This window comes from Dioscorea cayenensis, chromosome 11 (genome assembly GCF_009730915.1).
Source record: "Dioscorea cayenensis subsp. rotundata cultivar TDr96_F1 chromosome 11, TDr96_F1_v2_PseudoChromosome.rev07_lg8_w22 25.fasta, whole genome shotgun sequence".
Lineage (NCBI taxonomy): Eukaryota > Viridiplantae > Streptophyta > Magnoliopsida > Dioscoreales > Dioscoreaceae > Dioscorea > Dioscorea cayenensis.
Window position 1 is genome coordinate 7,907,431 of NC_052481.1, and position 16,260 is coordinate 7,923,690.

The 16,260-nt window shown below is 39.1% G+C and overlaps 1 protein-coding gene across 1 annotated transcript; it reads left to right on the plus strand.

Annotated features, from left to right (window-relative positions):
• Positions 1-2,899: 2,899 nt before the first annotated feature.
• On the plus strand, positions 2,900-4,318 carry LOC120271584. Its single transcript, XM_039278264.1, has 4 exons — positions 2,900-3,004; positions 3,134-3,435; positions 3,681-4,113; positions 4,223-4,318. Exons 1-4 carry the CDS (start codon positions 2,900-2,902, stop codon positions 4,316-4,318), a joined length of 936 nt encoding a protein of 311 aa, XP_039134198.1.
• The last annotated feature ends 11,942 nt before the right edge of the window (positions 4,319-16,260 follow it).

Sequence of the window (16,260 nt, forward strand, 5' to 3'; positions counted from 1 at the left end):
ACTGGATTATTTTGATATGATAAAAATGGGATCATGTGACTGCAAATTACTTGCATTTTGCCCAGTATGAATTTTGATAGTTTATTGTTTTGTGAACATGAAATATTTTGACAAAGTACTCATAGTCCCCAAACTAACTTTGCAATAACCCTGTCATTGGGGGTTAAACACTAACCGTGTCGACATGTACTCTGATATAGAAACTATAGTTTTCCACCGCTTTCCGTCGGTGAAAAATACGGCCTCTGATAAATTTGGCTCGGGTCACCGAGGGTAAATTTATGAGTTCTGATATTCTGGCTCGGGTCATCGAGGACAAATATATGAGTTCTGTTATTTTGTTTTGCAAATAGTTGTTTGGGGGACCTATACGCTTAGTTTTGACATCTATGTTATTTGAAATAAATTTGATTTCTGATTTTGATTTTGATAATTTTTTATTTTTGCAAATGATCCCTATAATTTTTTAGTGGGTGCTTATTGGGTTGTCAAGCTCATAATTTATTGTTTAATATCTTTTCTAATCAAGAGTAGAGTTGAGTGGCGGATAGCTTAGCGGGGATCGTTAGGCAATCGTCGAGTATTATCATGTATTAAGTCCCGATTTTGTTTTGGGCTATGTTTTATTTGTATAAGTTTATATTGTTTTTTGCAATCCACTGAGTTTGATTCTTTGTTCTATTTTGGATCAGGTTTTAAGGCCTTGTATGCTTACATGGTTTCAGCCTTGTAGGTGTACAGCCGTTTGTCAGCGTCCCAAGTCCATAGAGCTGGGTTCGGGGCGTGACATTGTACATCTCATGTTCTCCAATTCAACTGTCTATTGTCTCGCTGGTCCCATTGCAATATCATATAATTATATTCCTGTTTATCAACATTGTGTTGGGTGTGCTGTCCGGCAAGCTTATACATGGGTTGGCTTTAAATTTCCCTTTCAGATTCATTATTTATGCCCACAAACCCAGTGTAGTGTAGTTCCTTCTTGAGGACTCTACACCCAAGACAGCTGAATAATGTTAGCTCATCGCACCAATTTAAGTTAAGGGAGTGTTTGGATCATGGATTGAGAGTTCGGAATGGGAATCGTATTCCCAAGCATTTATTTGGTAATTAAGAAAAGCATGAGTTACCTCCATGTATGAAAAAAAAAAATAGCTCTTTGGAAAGACATTCTATTTCACTAGAAAATGGGAGAAAAAGTACTGATGAATCATAAAATTACTACTATACTCCACATATATAAAGCCTCTATTTAATTATTAAATAATTTAATTAATAATATAATTACACATTTATATACTTAACTTGAAATTAATGTAAATAATTAAGTACAATAATTAAAATTAACACAAATAATTTAAAGGAAATATTAAATTTAAATATTTATCAATAATTTAAATAATATAATCACATATTTACATATTTAACAATAAGTATTAAATAATTCAATTACATTATTTTGGGAAATTAAAATTAAAATCTGCAAATGAAATTAGCTTAATTAAAAGTATTTCATGATATTAACTAATTTAATAAGTATATAATAGTTAAATAAATTATTAAGATTAATTATATAATTATAATATATTGAAACATGTATTTATATTATAAATAATTAATAATAATTCATGTTAAATATTTATCATTAAATATAATCCATTATTTTATATAATATCATACAATTTACTTATAAAGATATTGATCTAATTTTATTATATCCTATAATTTTACTTTTTAAATTACAGATGCTTATTCTCTCAAACTAAACACATTATTCATATTCTCTTTATTCCAATTTCTATTCTTCTCATTTTTTTCATTTTCATTATTTTCATTCCTATTCCGCAATCCAAACGGTCCCTTAATATACTAAATAATGTAGGCAGTCATAAACCAATATTTGTGTCAACTCCTTTATATATATATATATATATATATATTTAAAAAATAGGCGACAATTTTTTTTAAATTTTTAATAGTAGCAGTACTCTATTGTTAATTATATTCAATAATAATATCATAGGAATATCTTATTAAAAAGCCATATGAAAATAGAGACAGCATCAAAATAATTACCAGTTATAAAAATATATCAATTATCATTCCCTGGCTCTTTATGTATGATATATAAACAAATTAAACGGTGATAGTGGACAATTGACTTTTGCAGTATTTTTAAAATTTTATTCCCACTATAAAAGTTAAATGTCGCATAGTATTATTTAGATTGGAATACCACTATGCGATAAGAAGAAACTAATCTTGCTTTAATATTATAAGATGAAAAGTTGACTCAACTGCTTAATTTGAGTTGCGTTCATAAGTGGTTTATTGACTTTGATTTTATTCATTACTATTTTATTAGCTTTATCACATTTTTATAGAGCAATTACTACCGATTGCTTTTAGTATGTTACCAAACCAAACTTTGAAAGCCTCTCGTGGAGTTTGAGTAAATTCTTCAGCGTTTATACTCATCTATTTTATGAGTGGATGACTTGATGATGATATAACAAAACCTTATAATCACAACTTATAAATTGTAAAGAATATTAATTTCTTGAATGATTTGGGAATTTAATGGAGTATTTGTTGTGTTTAATTCTGACTTGGTTTTCCTTCTTTGAGTTGTGTTGGTCCAAGTCCTTAGACATATGTTTAGTGACATATTTTTAGTTGAGTTTGTTAAGATGGTTTTAGATAAGTTTGATAAGGTTGTTATTTATTTTATTTGAGTCTGTTAAAGTTGATCTCTTTATTTAAATAGGGGAATCACGTGTTGATCATTATTAACTAAGAGATTGAGAATAAAAGTTTCTTTTTAGAGTGCTTGTGCTGTTTTCTCTTTCACTTGGCATCAGAGCAAGGTTGTATGCCGAAATACCCACGTTTTCATCCGATGTCGATCACCACTCAGCAGGAGGCGAGGGAGAGCAGCGGAGTGCCGTTTCATTATCCGATGCTGACATCGTCCAACTACACAACGTGGGCAATCAAGATGGGGGTGATCATGGAGGCCTAGGGAGTCTGGGATGCTGTTGAGCCTGGGGCTGGTGTGGTAGTGGAGGTGAAGAAGGACAAGACGGCGTGAGCGCATTTGATGCAGTCGATCCCACAGGATGTGTTGTGGCAGGTTGCAAAGCATAAGACGGCAAAAGTAGTTTGGGACAGTCTTAAGACGAGGTATGTTGGCGCAGATCGGGTCAAGCAGGCACGACTTCATACATTAAAGAGTGAATTTGAATCCCAGCGGATGAAGCAAAGTGAGTCAATTGATGATTTCGCCGGTAAGTTGAGCGTTATGGCTAGCAGGTACATCAGTCTTGGTGCCACCATGGAGGATTCTACCATGGTGAAGAAGCTGCTCGACTCGGTCCTCGACAAGTTCTTCCCTGTGGTTGCAGGGATTGAACAGTTCTATGATGTTGCGAGGAGGCAATAGGATGGCTGAAGGCGTACGAGGAGCGGGCACGGCTCCGGGGTAGCGCCGGCAACACTGATGGCCAGCTTTTGCTCACTCGTACAGAGTGGCAAGCACGATAGAAGAGTAGCTGTGGGGAGTCATCGTCAAGCAGAAAGGGCCGTGGTATTGGCAGTCCGGAAGGACGCGGTCATGGCAGAGGGCGTAACAAGGGTCATGGTCATGGCTGAAGTGGACATGGTGGCTCAAGTTCATCTAGGCAAGGTGGTACCAGCAGTGGCAGGGATAAAAGGCACATCAAGTGCTTCAACTGCAACAAAATGGGACATTACGCCTCTGAATGCCGCACCAAGCATCGGGATGAGGAGGTAAATCTTACCCAAGACAAAGAGGAAGAATCTGCACTGCAATTGGCCGTGTGTGCAAAGAAGCCACAAGATATAGTTCTGTTAAATGAGAAGAAGGTGATACCGAAGCTGTTTTCCACTGGTGAAAACCATCAAGATTCCGGCATCTGGTACTTGGATAATGGGCCAAGCAATCACATGACAGGACAACGTTCTTTCTTTAGCGATCTGGATGAAGGTTTTGTTGGACAGGTTCGGTTTGGTGATGGATCCACCGTGCAAATTAAGGGCAAAGGTGTTATCTTGTTTGAGTGTAAGAACAGAGAACAGTGGCTACTGACAGAGGTATACTACATTCCTAGTCTCTGCAATAACATCATGAGTCTTGGGCAAATGACAGAGGAGTGCGCCAAAATTCAAATCCATGATGATTTTTGTGGATGTATGAAAGAAGTGGCAGGCTCCTGTTGAAGGTGAGGCAATGTTGCAACCGACTGTACAAGACCAATTTGCAGATCGGTTCTCCTATCTGTCTCACTGCAAGCATTGAATAGTCGGTGTGGCTGTGGCATGCAAGGTTGGGCCATGTTAATTTCAAGGCTCTTAAACAGATGGAGTCCATGGTACATGGGTTTCCACGAATAGTCCACCCCACGCGACTGTGTGAAGGTTGCATGGTTGCGAAGCAAAATCACCTTCCGTTTCCAGCACAGGCAAGTTACCGGGCGACTGAACCACTTCGGGTAGTTTACGCGGATTTGTGTGGCCCAATAACTCCCCAAACGGTTGGCAGTAACAAATATTTTCTTCTTTTTGTTGATGATTTTAGTAGATATATGTGGGTCTATCTTCTGAAATCCAATGATGAGGCACCTACTATTTTCAAGAAGTTCAAAACTCTCGCAGAAAAGGAGAGCAGGTGTGAGCTCAAACTATTGAGGACAGATCGAGGTGAGGAATTTGTTTCTCACCAGTTCGCCACCTTATGTGAAGAGGATGGGATACACCGACATCTCACCGCACCATATACCCCACAACAAAATGGGGTGGTAGAGTGGCGAAACCGAACGGTGTTGAACACTAGAAGGAGTCTCCTGAAAACCATGGAGCTACCAAGCAAAATGTGGGGTGAAGCTGTTAGGCACGCGGTATATCTATTAAACTAGGTATCGATGAAAGCAGTCAAAGGAATTACACCTTATCAAGCCATGTTCGATAAGAAGCCTTGTCTGGATCAGTTGAGAGTATTCGACTGCACTGCATATGTTAAAGTACTGTTAGCCCACACCAAGAAGCTTGATGATAGGAGCAAGAAAATGGTGTACCTTGGAGTAGAGGAAGGAAGTAAAGCTCATTGTCTCTTCGATCCAGAGGGAAACGGAATTTGTGTTAGTCGAGATGTGGTGTTTGATGAAAACAGGAAGTGGAGCTGGGAGAAGGAAAAAGGAGACAGTCCAGTTTAGACTGAATTCATTGTTCACAAACCAACATCAGATGTTGTAGGTGAACAGGTACAGGTGAAGCTGAGGAGAAGCATGATACTAGTGAGGTAGCTGGGATTGACTAGGAACAAGTTGCAAATACCCCAAGTCTTGCTATAAGTGCCATGGCAGACATGATAGGAACACCTCTTGTCACACCAATACAAGAGACATCAACGATGCCAGAAATTTCACCATCTCTGTTAAGCAAAAGCAACCCCGATTCATCAACTTATGATGATACACCACTCAAGTTCAAGTCTTTTATTGAGATCTATGAAGAAACTGAAGAAGTAGCATCACCCAATAAATTGTTTTTGGCCGCCACAGAGGAACCAAGTACCTACCAAGAAGCAGCTAAAGAGGTAGAATGGCATGAGGCCATGAAGAATGAGCTTGATTCAATTGAGAAGAATGGTACCTGGAAGCTGACAGAGTTGCCACCCGGACATCGACCTATTGGGCTTAAGTGGGTATACAAACTGAAGAGAGATTATACCGGGAAGGTAGTCAAGCACAAGGCACGCCTTGTAGCAAAAGGATATGTGCAAAGGCAATGAATTGACTTTGAAGAAGCATTTGCCTTGGTTGCCAAACTAGAGACAGTGCAATTCATTCTTTCTTTGTCTGCTGATCAAGGATGGCAAGTGCATCATCTTGATGTTAAATCAGCCTTTCTAAATGGTGAGCTTCGAAAAGAAGTCTATGTTTGTCAACCAGAAGGTTTTGTAACAGAAGGAGAAGAGAACAAGGTGTATAGACTAACAAAGGCACTATATGGACTCTGGCAAGCAACAAGGGCCTGGAATGTCTGGCTAAATGGGAGTCTGAAGCAACTCGGGTTTGAAAGATGTCCACAAGAAGAAGCTTTGTACAAAAGGTGCACTGGGTCAGAGACATTTCTAGTAGGTGTGTATGTCGATGATTTGATTGTGACTGGGAACAGTTTAAAGGGAATTAAGAGGTTTAAGCACCAATTGATGCAAGAGTATGAGATGACAGATCTTGGCTTGCTTGCCTACTACCTCGGCATTGAGGTGGTGCAAGAAAATGACACAATAACTCTGAAACAAACAGCGTATGGAAAGTAGATATTGCAACTTGGAGGAATGTCAGAGTGTAATGCTGCAAAATATCCTATAGAACCTAAACTGAAACTGAGCAAAGATGAAGGAGGGGATATAGTAAATGCAACAGAGTTTCATCGCATGATTGGTAGTTTGAGATATCTTACACATAGTCAACCGGATTTAGCATATTTGGTTGGTTTAATAAGTAAATACATGGAGGGGCCGAGAGAGGCACATCTGCTGGCTTTTAAACACATACTAAGATATTTGAAAGGAACCATCAATTATGGTTTGGTGTATCAGAAGGGAGGAGATGGAAATGTGACAGGCTAAAGTGATAGCAATTTGGGCAGGAGATGCCACTGACAGGAAAAGCACAAGCGGTCTGGTATTTTATCACTCCAAAAATGTTGTTACATGGTGTTCACAGAAGCAGAAGAGTGTAGCCTTTTCATCCTGTGAAGCTGAATTCATGGCTGTAGCGGCAGCGGCTTGTCAGGCCATTTGGCTTTGAGGATTACTGAGTGAGGTCACGGGACAATCTCCTAAACTTGTAATACTTTATATTGACAACAAATCAGCAATAGCATTGATGAAGAATCCAGTCTTTCATGGAAGGAGCAAGCACATAGATACACGATATCATTTTATCCAGGAATGTGTAGAAAAGGATTTGATTATAGTCAAACACATCAGCACTGATGAACATTGAGCAGATATTCTAACCAAAGCACTATCCAGAGTTAAGTTTGATGAAATGCGGAAGCTAAAAGGCTTTAGGAATCTTGGTGTTGTTAGTCAGGGTTTGGGGTTGAGTGTTGTGTTTAATCCTGACTTGGTTTTCCTTTTTTGAGTTGTGTTGGTCCAAGTCCTTAGCCATATGTTTAGTGACATATTATTAGTTGAGTTTGTTAAGATTGTTTTAGATAAGTTTGATATGGTTGTTATTTATTTTATCTGAGTCTGTTAAAATTGATTTCTTTATTTAAATAGGGGAATCACTTGTTGATCATTATTAACTAAGAGATTGAGAATGAAAGTTTCATTTTAGAGTGCTTGTGCTGTTTTCTCTTTCAGTATTTACCCATTCACTAATCTTTATGAGGCAAGAGTAGGCTATTCCATTTAATACTTATGGATGTAATAATTTGAGCGGTAATAACCAAAGACCTCTACCTTTCAAACTTACATTTAAGTTTTTAATTATAACTATATATTAATTATTAACAAATTTCTTTACCTTTTTTAATAACTTGAATGGTTAACAATAGATCTCATCTGAAAGGATAGATATGTGGGCATACTTATGTTAAAAGATATCTTATTTTTGTTCATATTATTTTGAATATCATGTGGAATCTATGAGAATCAGAGTGAAAAAAATGATGTTGTAGATACAGAGGAGGCAATTTTTATGAAATATATCAATTTTAAATCATGTTGGACTCCAAATTGTAATTTCCAACTGCCAATATTTAAATGACATTGAGGTAAAAATTGCACAATTTGCATATCTTACTCGACTACAAAGATCTTGGCCCATATATTCAGTGATTAAATTCTATAATACTTAAGTGATCTATTTGATATACAATATAACGTCTTTCTAATATTTTATCCTACACAAAAGGTATTTTGAAGAATATTTACAAGAAACTTACTTGAATATTACTCAGTTTGATATTGATAGTATGGCAACAACTGAATTTCTCGAGTATGAACTGCAAGAGGACTACAATTCATAAGTTTGGTTTATTTATTGATTTCTGGCTATGAGTTCTCATATATATATGCACACTTTTTACTTTGTAAATGGTTATAAGTTTTATACAAAAGAACAAAGTATGCGCTAATGAACTATATATCACCTCTAAGGTGCACATAAAGGGCAAAGGATAAGATAATGACAATCTTTATTACTATAGAATCATTAGAGAGATTTTGGAGTTGGAATACCCCACAAATCAAATAAATTGTTTAGTATTTTTTACTTATGAGGTGTTTGCTCATGTAATAAATTTTGACATGAAGGTTTATAAGGAGTATGGAAATATAGAGATTTGACACATGCAATCAATTGTAGTCAAATTAGGTAGCTTACTACATTGGAAAAATGTTAAATTTTAATTAATCCCCCCAATACATATGTGCCTGAAAAGCTTTCACTTGAAACAAAGCAACAAAAAGAGTTTTGAGTGATTAAGTGTACTACATAAAATTATGATTTAAATGTACTATGTTCTTTTTCTTAAGGGAGTAAGATATAAAGTAGGTTAATGAGTGATAAGTATTTGAATATACATATTGTATTGTTATGATTTCAAGCACTTTGCAAGTATTTGTGGAGAACCGTGACACATGTGGTACTTAGTTGATTTATTTTATGTGTTCAGGGCATAAAGAGGCCGTATAGAGGTTGAGAACTTAATTCGAGTCATTGTTAGAGAAAATTGACTAAATTTGAATTGTGCTCTAGAGTGCTATAAAGGTGTCCATATGCTTGTAAGCAGGAGAGTGCAAGCCCTCGACAACAGAATAAAAGAAGTGAAGCCCAAGGATACCTTACCGGCTAGCTTACAGCCAAGCTTTATGACTATAAACCCTTGCTTAAGAGACACACGACCATGCTTATGGTAGTGTGTGACAACACCCCTTGCGTGTGACTCGGAACTACACGGGTTTATCGAAGTAATAAATTCTCAGGTGAGTGGGATATCGTATCCAAAGGGAATAGTGATTAGAAACACTAAGATTGCTATTTAAATATGATGAAGATGAGTCAATGATAGTGTGAATAAAATTTATGTAAAAAGAACTAAAAGAAATAAGAAAGAGAGGCACGATAAAATGAGAGGAAAGACAATCGATCGAAAGTGGGGTACTCGGATATTGCTCCCCCTAGACTTATTGCTTCAAGTGCAAGACCAACTATTATGTCTCCTAAATGATGCTTAATGAGTCGTGGAAATCCTAAAATACACGGTCCCAAACCTAAGGTCTACCGTGACTAACTTTACACTATGCCCTGTAGGAGAAATCGCTTAATCTCAACACCTCATACTGTGTACAGTTGCAAGAAGCTCTAGGGATTCCAAGTGATAAATCCTATTCCTATGTATAGATCTAACCCTTTGGTCTAAGCGAAAGACCCTAGTCACAATTAAGTCCCAGGTGCTAAAGTCACTTCAAGGGTTCATCTTGTTGCTCGCACAACAAAGCCCCAGCGGAGTTCATTGATAAGTGCTTGTGCGATATGAATGCGAAGCGTTCAATCCTTATGTTGAGCATTACTTTTCTCAGGTTTTTACATTAATATGTGTGTTTTTATGTTACTTTTATGCAGGTAGGGTTGTGAGGCCGAGTATGAAGGAAATAGGCCAATGTGGATCATAATACACCTATTTTGGAGGAGATCTTGCTAAGGTTCAAACGCGAAGACATAGGTCAGGTGTGAGATGCTAGAGTGTGTGCCAACCTCCTCGTATTCGAGTGAGCACATTCATATGGAGGGGCACAAAGGCAGTCACACTCGAGCATTCCTACTTATGCATATAAAAACAAGAGATCCACCAACATGTACATCATTGAAGAGGCAAGTGATTCACGACGTAAACGTGTGCCCGTTTGCGTTACCCCAATGAAAGTATGTAATTCGGGAGTATTTTCGGCAGAGTACTGTAGCAGGTTGATGTAGAAAAATACTGTAGCAGCACTGTTTACAGCCGGCCGAGAAATCAAAGAAATAGAGAATCCACACGGGCGTGTAGAAATTATCCACGCCTATGTGGAAATTCCACAGGGGCGTGTGACATCATACACGCCCGTGTAGTCGCCCGATTCCAGCCCTATTTAAAGCCGATTTCAGCCCCGATTTCAGTATTCTTTTCTCCATCTTTTCCCCAACTGGTGAGAGGGTTTCGGCTAGGGTTTCGAGGGGTATTGGCCAAGGTTTTGGAGAGGTTCTACGGCTCCGACATCGTGATTCCATTAGGAAGAAGGTTGGTAAGGAAGCTTCGATCGAGGCGTATCCTATACCGGACGAAGGAATTCTTGGACGACGAGTAGAGGACTTTCCATAAGACCATCGACACGACCATCGAGGGTGTTTCTTTATGGATTCATTACTTTTACATTCAATTTCTTTGATTGTACTTAGCTCCATGGAGAGCTAAACTCCTAGTGGGTATTTGGGTGATTGTGAACCGTAGGATGTACTCGTTTCATTGAACTTCGTTATTATGCTTTCAATAAATTGATGTTTATTGTGAGTTCCAACCTTGAATGCTTGATTGTATGAACATTTCCCCTAGAGTGACACTAGGGTTGAGAGTTCTTGTCGGTAACCTTGTGAGTGAGTTTCACACCATGAGTGTTAGACAAAGCTAGGTTGGAGAGGGTTGAGAGGTTGAGTCGAGAGGTACAGGAGCGTCCCATTTTCCCTCCGACGTGATAGATTCTAGCTCCGTTCCTTGAGTTCTTTGCGTCCATAATAGAGTGAATGGTCTAAGTGATGAACCTCCGCTGGGGCCTAGTTGCTCGTGCAATGGAGTGAAGCGTTGAGGGGATCTTAGTATCTAGGGCTTAATTGTGGCTAGGGACCTTCCGCCTGGACCAAAGGGTTAGGTCTATAATTAGGAAGTGATTTATCACTTGGAATCCCTAGAGCCCATTGCAACTTTATTCGAGTACGAGGTTGAGAGGTTATTTACTCTCTCCTCCGGGACATGAGTAGAGTTAGGCATAGTTGACCTTAGATTTGGGACTATGTATGTAAGGATTTCCACGACTCATCATTGCATTGATTAGGAAGCATAATAGAGAGAGTTCTTGCACTTGAAACGATTTTCCTAGGTGAAGCATCATCCGAGTACCCCATCTTTATCGATTGCCTTACCCTCTTCTTTATTCTTGCTCTCTCACTTGTTTCTTTTATTATTGAGAATTGAATCAATTTCACGCCAATCACTATTGATCTTCCACATAGCTAAGAACCAAATTAAGTATTTTCATTCCTTACTCCCTGTGGATTCGACCCCGCTCACCCGGGATTATTACTTCGACAAACCCGTGCACTTGCGGGATATAAGCAAGGGGTACTTGTCATTCATCCTTTAGTCCTTCACTCTAATTTGACCGCAAAGAACTCTTGCAATATGGAGGTATGATAAATCACATTGGAAGGGAAAGGGACGCTCCGCTATCTCTCGACTCACCCTCTCAACCCTCTCCAATCTAGCATTATCTAACTCTCATGGTGTGTTACTCATCCACAAAGACTACCAAGATGGATTCTCAACCCTAGTGTCATTATAAGGGAGAAATCATTCAACAAGAAATCAAGATTGGAATTCAATTAAAGACATTAACTAAGGAAAACATAATAAAAAGTCAATGAAACAATAACATCATTGGGTTTACAAGTCCAAGTACCCACTAGGAGGTTTAGCTCTCCATGGAGCAAGATACAATCAATAATGAAATCGAAAGTAAAAATATGTAATCCATGAGAAAACTCCATCGGTATTCATGTCGATGATATTGTGGAGTAGTCTCATCCTTTCCAAAAGTCCCCTTGTCAATCTTAGGGCACACCTCGCTAGATCGGTGCCAACGAAAGCTCTCCCAATAACTATCTTCCAAGAGAAACGTACTGTCGAAGCCATAGAACCACTCCAAAAGCCTTGCCAAAGCCTCTATAAACCCTAGCGCAAACCTTTCAAAAGATGGAGAAAAGATCGAAAGAATGATCCTGAAATCGGGCTGAATTGCGGCTTTATATAGGACTGGAAGCGGTAATCCATATGGGCATGTGGAAATTGCACACGCCCGTGTGAATTTGTAGGAATATGAATTTCGGCCGTCTGTGAACAGTAATTGCTACAGTAAACTATTATAGTGATTTGCTACAGCATTTCACCAAAAACACTCCCGAATTCACATTTTTCATCGAGGCAACACAAACAAGCACACGTCTATAGTTTAGATCACGTCGCTTCTTCAAGTAAAAGCACATTTAACAAAAATCTTGCTAACTTTGCACAAGTCAGAACACATGAGTATGACTGCCTTTGTACCCTCCAATTTACATAATCCATTGATCACAATGGAGGTTGGCACACACTCATATGTTTTTGAGCACAACTTGCATCTTCTCGTGTGTTCACTTCAAGATTCCATCAATATAATACATTCACATTCTACTTTGGCTTCTTTCTTCTCTATTTGGCTCCATAACCCTATGTGCGCAAAAGAATACAAAAACACATGCATTAGCGATAAAATTTGATAAAAGTAATGTTCATCCTAAGAAAAGAATACTTTGTATTCTTAGTACACAAACACTTATCAGTGTGGCTTCTTAGGATGTTGTAAGGCTCAGAAAACCAAGAATTTAAACACTTACTCCTTGCTACATGCCCCTAAATCCCTTTATGATTACCATAGTTATAAATAGGTGGCCATTAGAGTTGGAAGGGTAATTTTTTCGACTAGAGGCTATTGACCACCCTTGATTGGCAACACTTAGACTACAAAGAGCTCCACAAGAAAAGAAAGGAAGCTGGACGTGGAGAGATCCTGGTGGTGATATAGGTTATTTATTGGATTAATCTTAAGAGAAGACAAAGCTTGATTGAGTTTTTGACACACCAATTTGCATGTGTGTACCGTAAGTACATTGGTGTCGAAGTAATAAAGTACCTAATGAGTCAGGTTGTCGAATCCGCAGGGAACGGAAGTATTCGTAGTAACTACTTCTCAATTATCTACTTGAAATCAAGATTATAGTGAAATTGATTCAATCACAAGAATATGAATATCACAAGCAAGCAAAGGGAAAGTAGAAAATAAGTGAAGCCTCAATCAATAAAGATGAGGTACCTGGGCAATACTCGCCCTAGGATCTAACATGAAGCGCATTGACAAGTTCCCCTTGCGTATATCCCGCAAGTGCACGGGTTTGTCGAAGTAATAATCCCGGGTGAGCGGGGTCAAATCCACAGGGAAAAGGGAGTAAAGACACTTAATTCGATTCTTAGCTATGTGGAGTATCAACAATGATAAGTGTTGTAATGATTCAATTCTCAGAAATTAAAAGCAACAAGTAAGAGAGCAAAAGTAAGGAGGAGGCAAGGCAATCGATAAAGATGGGGTACTCGGATGATGCTTCACCTAGGATAATCGCTTCAAGTGCAAGAACTCTCTATTATGCTTCCAAATTGAACAATCTCAATACCTCGCACTCGCATAGAGTTGCAATGAGCTCTAGGGATTCCAAGTGATAAATCTCTTCCTAGATTTAGACCTAACCCTTTGGTCCAAGCGGAAGGTCCCTAGCCACAATTAAGCCCTAGATACTAAGATCACCTCAACGCTTCACTCCATTGCACGCGCAACTAGGCCCAGGAGAGGTTCATCCCTTAGACCATTCACTCTATTATGGCTGCAAAGAACTCAAGGAATGGAGGTAGAATCTATCACGTCGGAGGGGAAAGGAGACGCTCCTGTAACTCTCGACTCACCCACTCAACCCTCTCCAACCTAGCTTTTTCTAACGCTCGTGGTGTGTCACTCACTCACAAGGTTACCAACAAGAACTCTCAACCCTAGTGTCACTCTAGGGGAAATGTTCATACAATCAAGCATTCAAGGTTGGAACTCACAATAAACATCAATTTATTGAAAGCATAATAAAGAAGTTTAATGAAGCGAATACATCCTAGGGTTCACAATCACCCAAGTACCCACTAGGGGTTTAGCTCTCCATGGAGCTAAGTACAATCAAAGAAATTGAATGTAAAAGCAATGAATCCATAAAGGAACCCCCTCGATGGTCGTGTCGATGGTCTTGTGGAAAGTCCTCTACTTGTTGTCCAAGGATTCCTTCGTCCGGTATAGGATACGCCTCGATCGAAGCTCCCCTACCAACCTTTTTCCTAATGGAATCATGATGTCGGAGCCCTTGAAACCTTAGCCGAAGCCCTCTTGTAAGTTGGGGAAAAGATGGAGAAAAGAATACCAAAATCGGGGCTGAATCGGCTTTAAATAGGGCTGGAATTGGGCAACTCCACGGGCGTGGACGATACACGCGCGCGTGAGGAATTTACACACGGGCATGGATAATTTCCACACGCCCGTGTGGATTCTCTGTTTCTCTGGTTTCTCGGCTGGCTGTGAACAGTGCTTGCTACAGTGCTCTGCTATAGTATTGTTACAGTGCTCTGCTACAGCCTTCGACCTGAATAACTTCCCAATTCCATACTTTCATCGGGGTAACGCAAATGGGCACACATTCACGTCGTGAATCACTTGCTTCTTCAATGATATATATGTTGGTGGGGCTCCTGTTCTTATATGCATAAGACGGAATGCTCGAGTGTGACTGCCTTTGTGCCCCTCCAAATGGATGTGCTCACTCGAATGCGAGGAGGTTGGCACATACTCTAGCATCTCACACCAGTCCTATGTCTTCGCGTTTGAACCTTAGCAAGATCTCCTCCAAAATAGGTGCATTATGATCCACATTGGCCTATTTCCTTCATACTCAGCCTCACAACCATACCTGCATAAAAGTAACATAAAAACACACATATTAATGTAAAAACCTGAGAAAAGTAATGCTCAACATAAGGAAAGAATGCTTCGCATTCATATCACACAAGCACTTATCACGCATGATTTACTAAAATTTTCTAAATCGAGTTAAATGAGTCAAGGTAATCTAAGAATAATCAGTTCTTGCCTTAAGGGCACCGATACTAGTCCCATATGAGGTCTCGATGGAGAAATCTCTTAATCTCACACCTCACACCACATATAACTGCAATGGACTCTAGGGAATCCTAAGAGTACAACCGATTCGTAAAGATAAATCTAACCCTATATCTAGGTGAAAAATCCCTAACCCCCTACAAGGTGCGGGCAGAGAAATCTCTCAATCTCATGCATCACACCAAATGTGGTTGCATAAAGCCTAGGGAATACGGAGATAGTAAGCACTCATTAGAGGGGAAAGGGGACACTCCACTATCTCATGACTCACCCTCTTAACCCTCGTCATTCTTGGAGTTCTAACACTAATGGAGACATCTCTCTCACCAAGACAACATATCATGCAATACAAATTAATCACAAGGATTAATGCGACATGAAAGCAATGATAAAACAAGATTGAAACTCAATTAAACTCGGATTTAATAGAAAACATAAAGTAAATCAATACAAAGATATGATTCTAGGGTTCACATACCCAAATGCCTACTTTTGTTTAGCCCTACATGGGGTGAATTACAAAGCAAAGAATAATGCAATGAAAAGCAATGGAAACAATGGAACAAAATCCCCTTGAATTCGTGATGATGGCCTTGATGTGTCGATCAACGTCTTGAAGGATCCCTCTCTAACCCTAGGTTGCCGACGGTTCCCTTGATGCTATAACGAAGAAAAGATCTATCAAATTTGTTAAAGAATGCCCCCCAAATTCACTAAAGACCTCCTCTTGAAACCCTAGCCGCTTCGCCCTTCAAACGCTAGCAAAAAAGTCCCCAAAGAATAGGGCAAAAGGGCTATTTATAGTAAAAAACTGCGTCTGCCATGTGCCTCCACGTGACCGTGTGAGTCTTCATTCCTCTGTGTGGGCTGTAGGAATTTCCACGTGACCGTGTGTAAATTTCACACGGTCGTGTGAACAGTATTTTTGCCACAATACTGTTACAATGAATTGCTACAATATTCTTCATAAACAAGGCTCACACACTCTTTTCTTGAGGCCATATGGTCGGGCACACGTCCACGTGGTAAGTTACGAAGCTTCTTGTAATCGAATCATCATTGGGAAGCTCTTGCATTTTTCACACAAGTTGGGACATAGGAATGTAACTGTCTTTATTCCGTTTCAACTCACAATTTTGCTTGACTTCTCTTGGAAGTTGGAACACACCCCT

Bases quoted from the DNA above. Each gene is read 5' to 3' on its own strand.
- LOC120271584 (XM_039278264.1), top strand. From the start codon at position 2,900: ATGTCGATCACCACTCAGCAGGAGGCGAGGGAGAGCAGCGGAGTGCCG. The intron at 3,005-3,133 runs GTGATCATGGAG...GTGTTGTGGCAG, and splicing joins CGTGGGCAATCAAGATGGGG to GTTGCAAAGCATAAGACGGC. The intron at 4,114-4,222 runs GTATACTACATT...GTATGAAAGAAG, and splicing joins AACAGTGGCTACTGACAGAG to TGGCAGGCTCCTGTTGAAGG.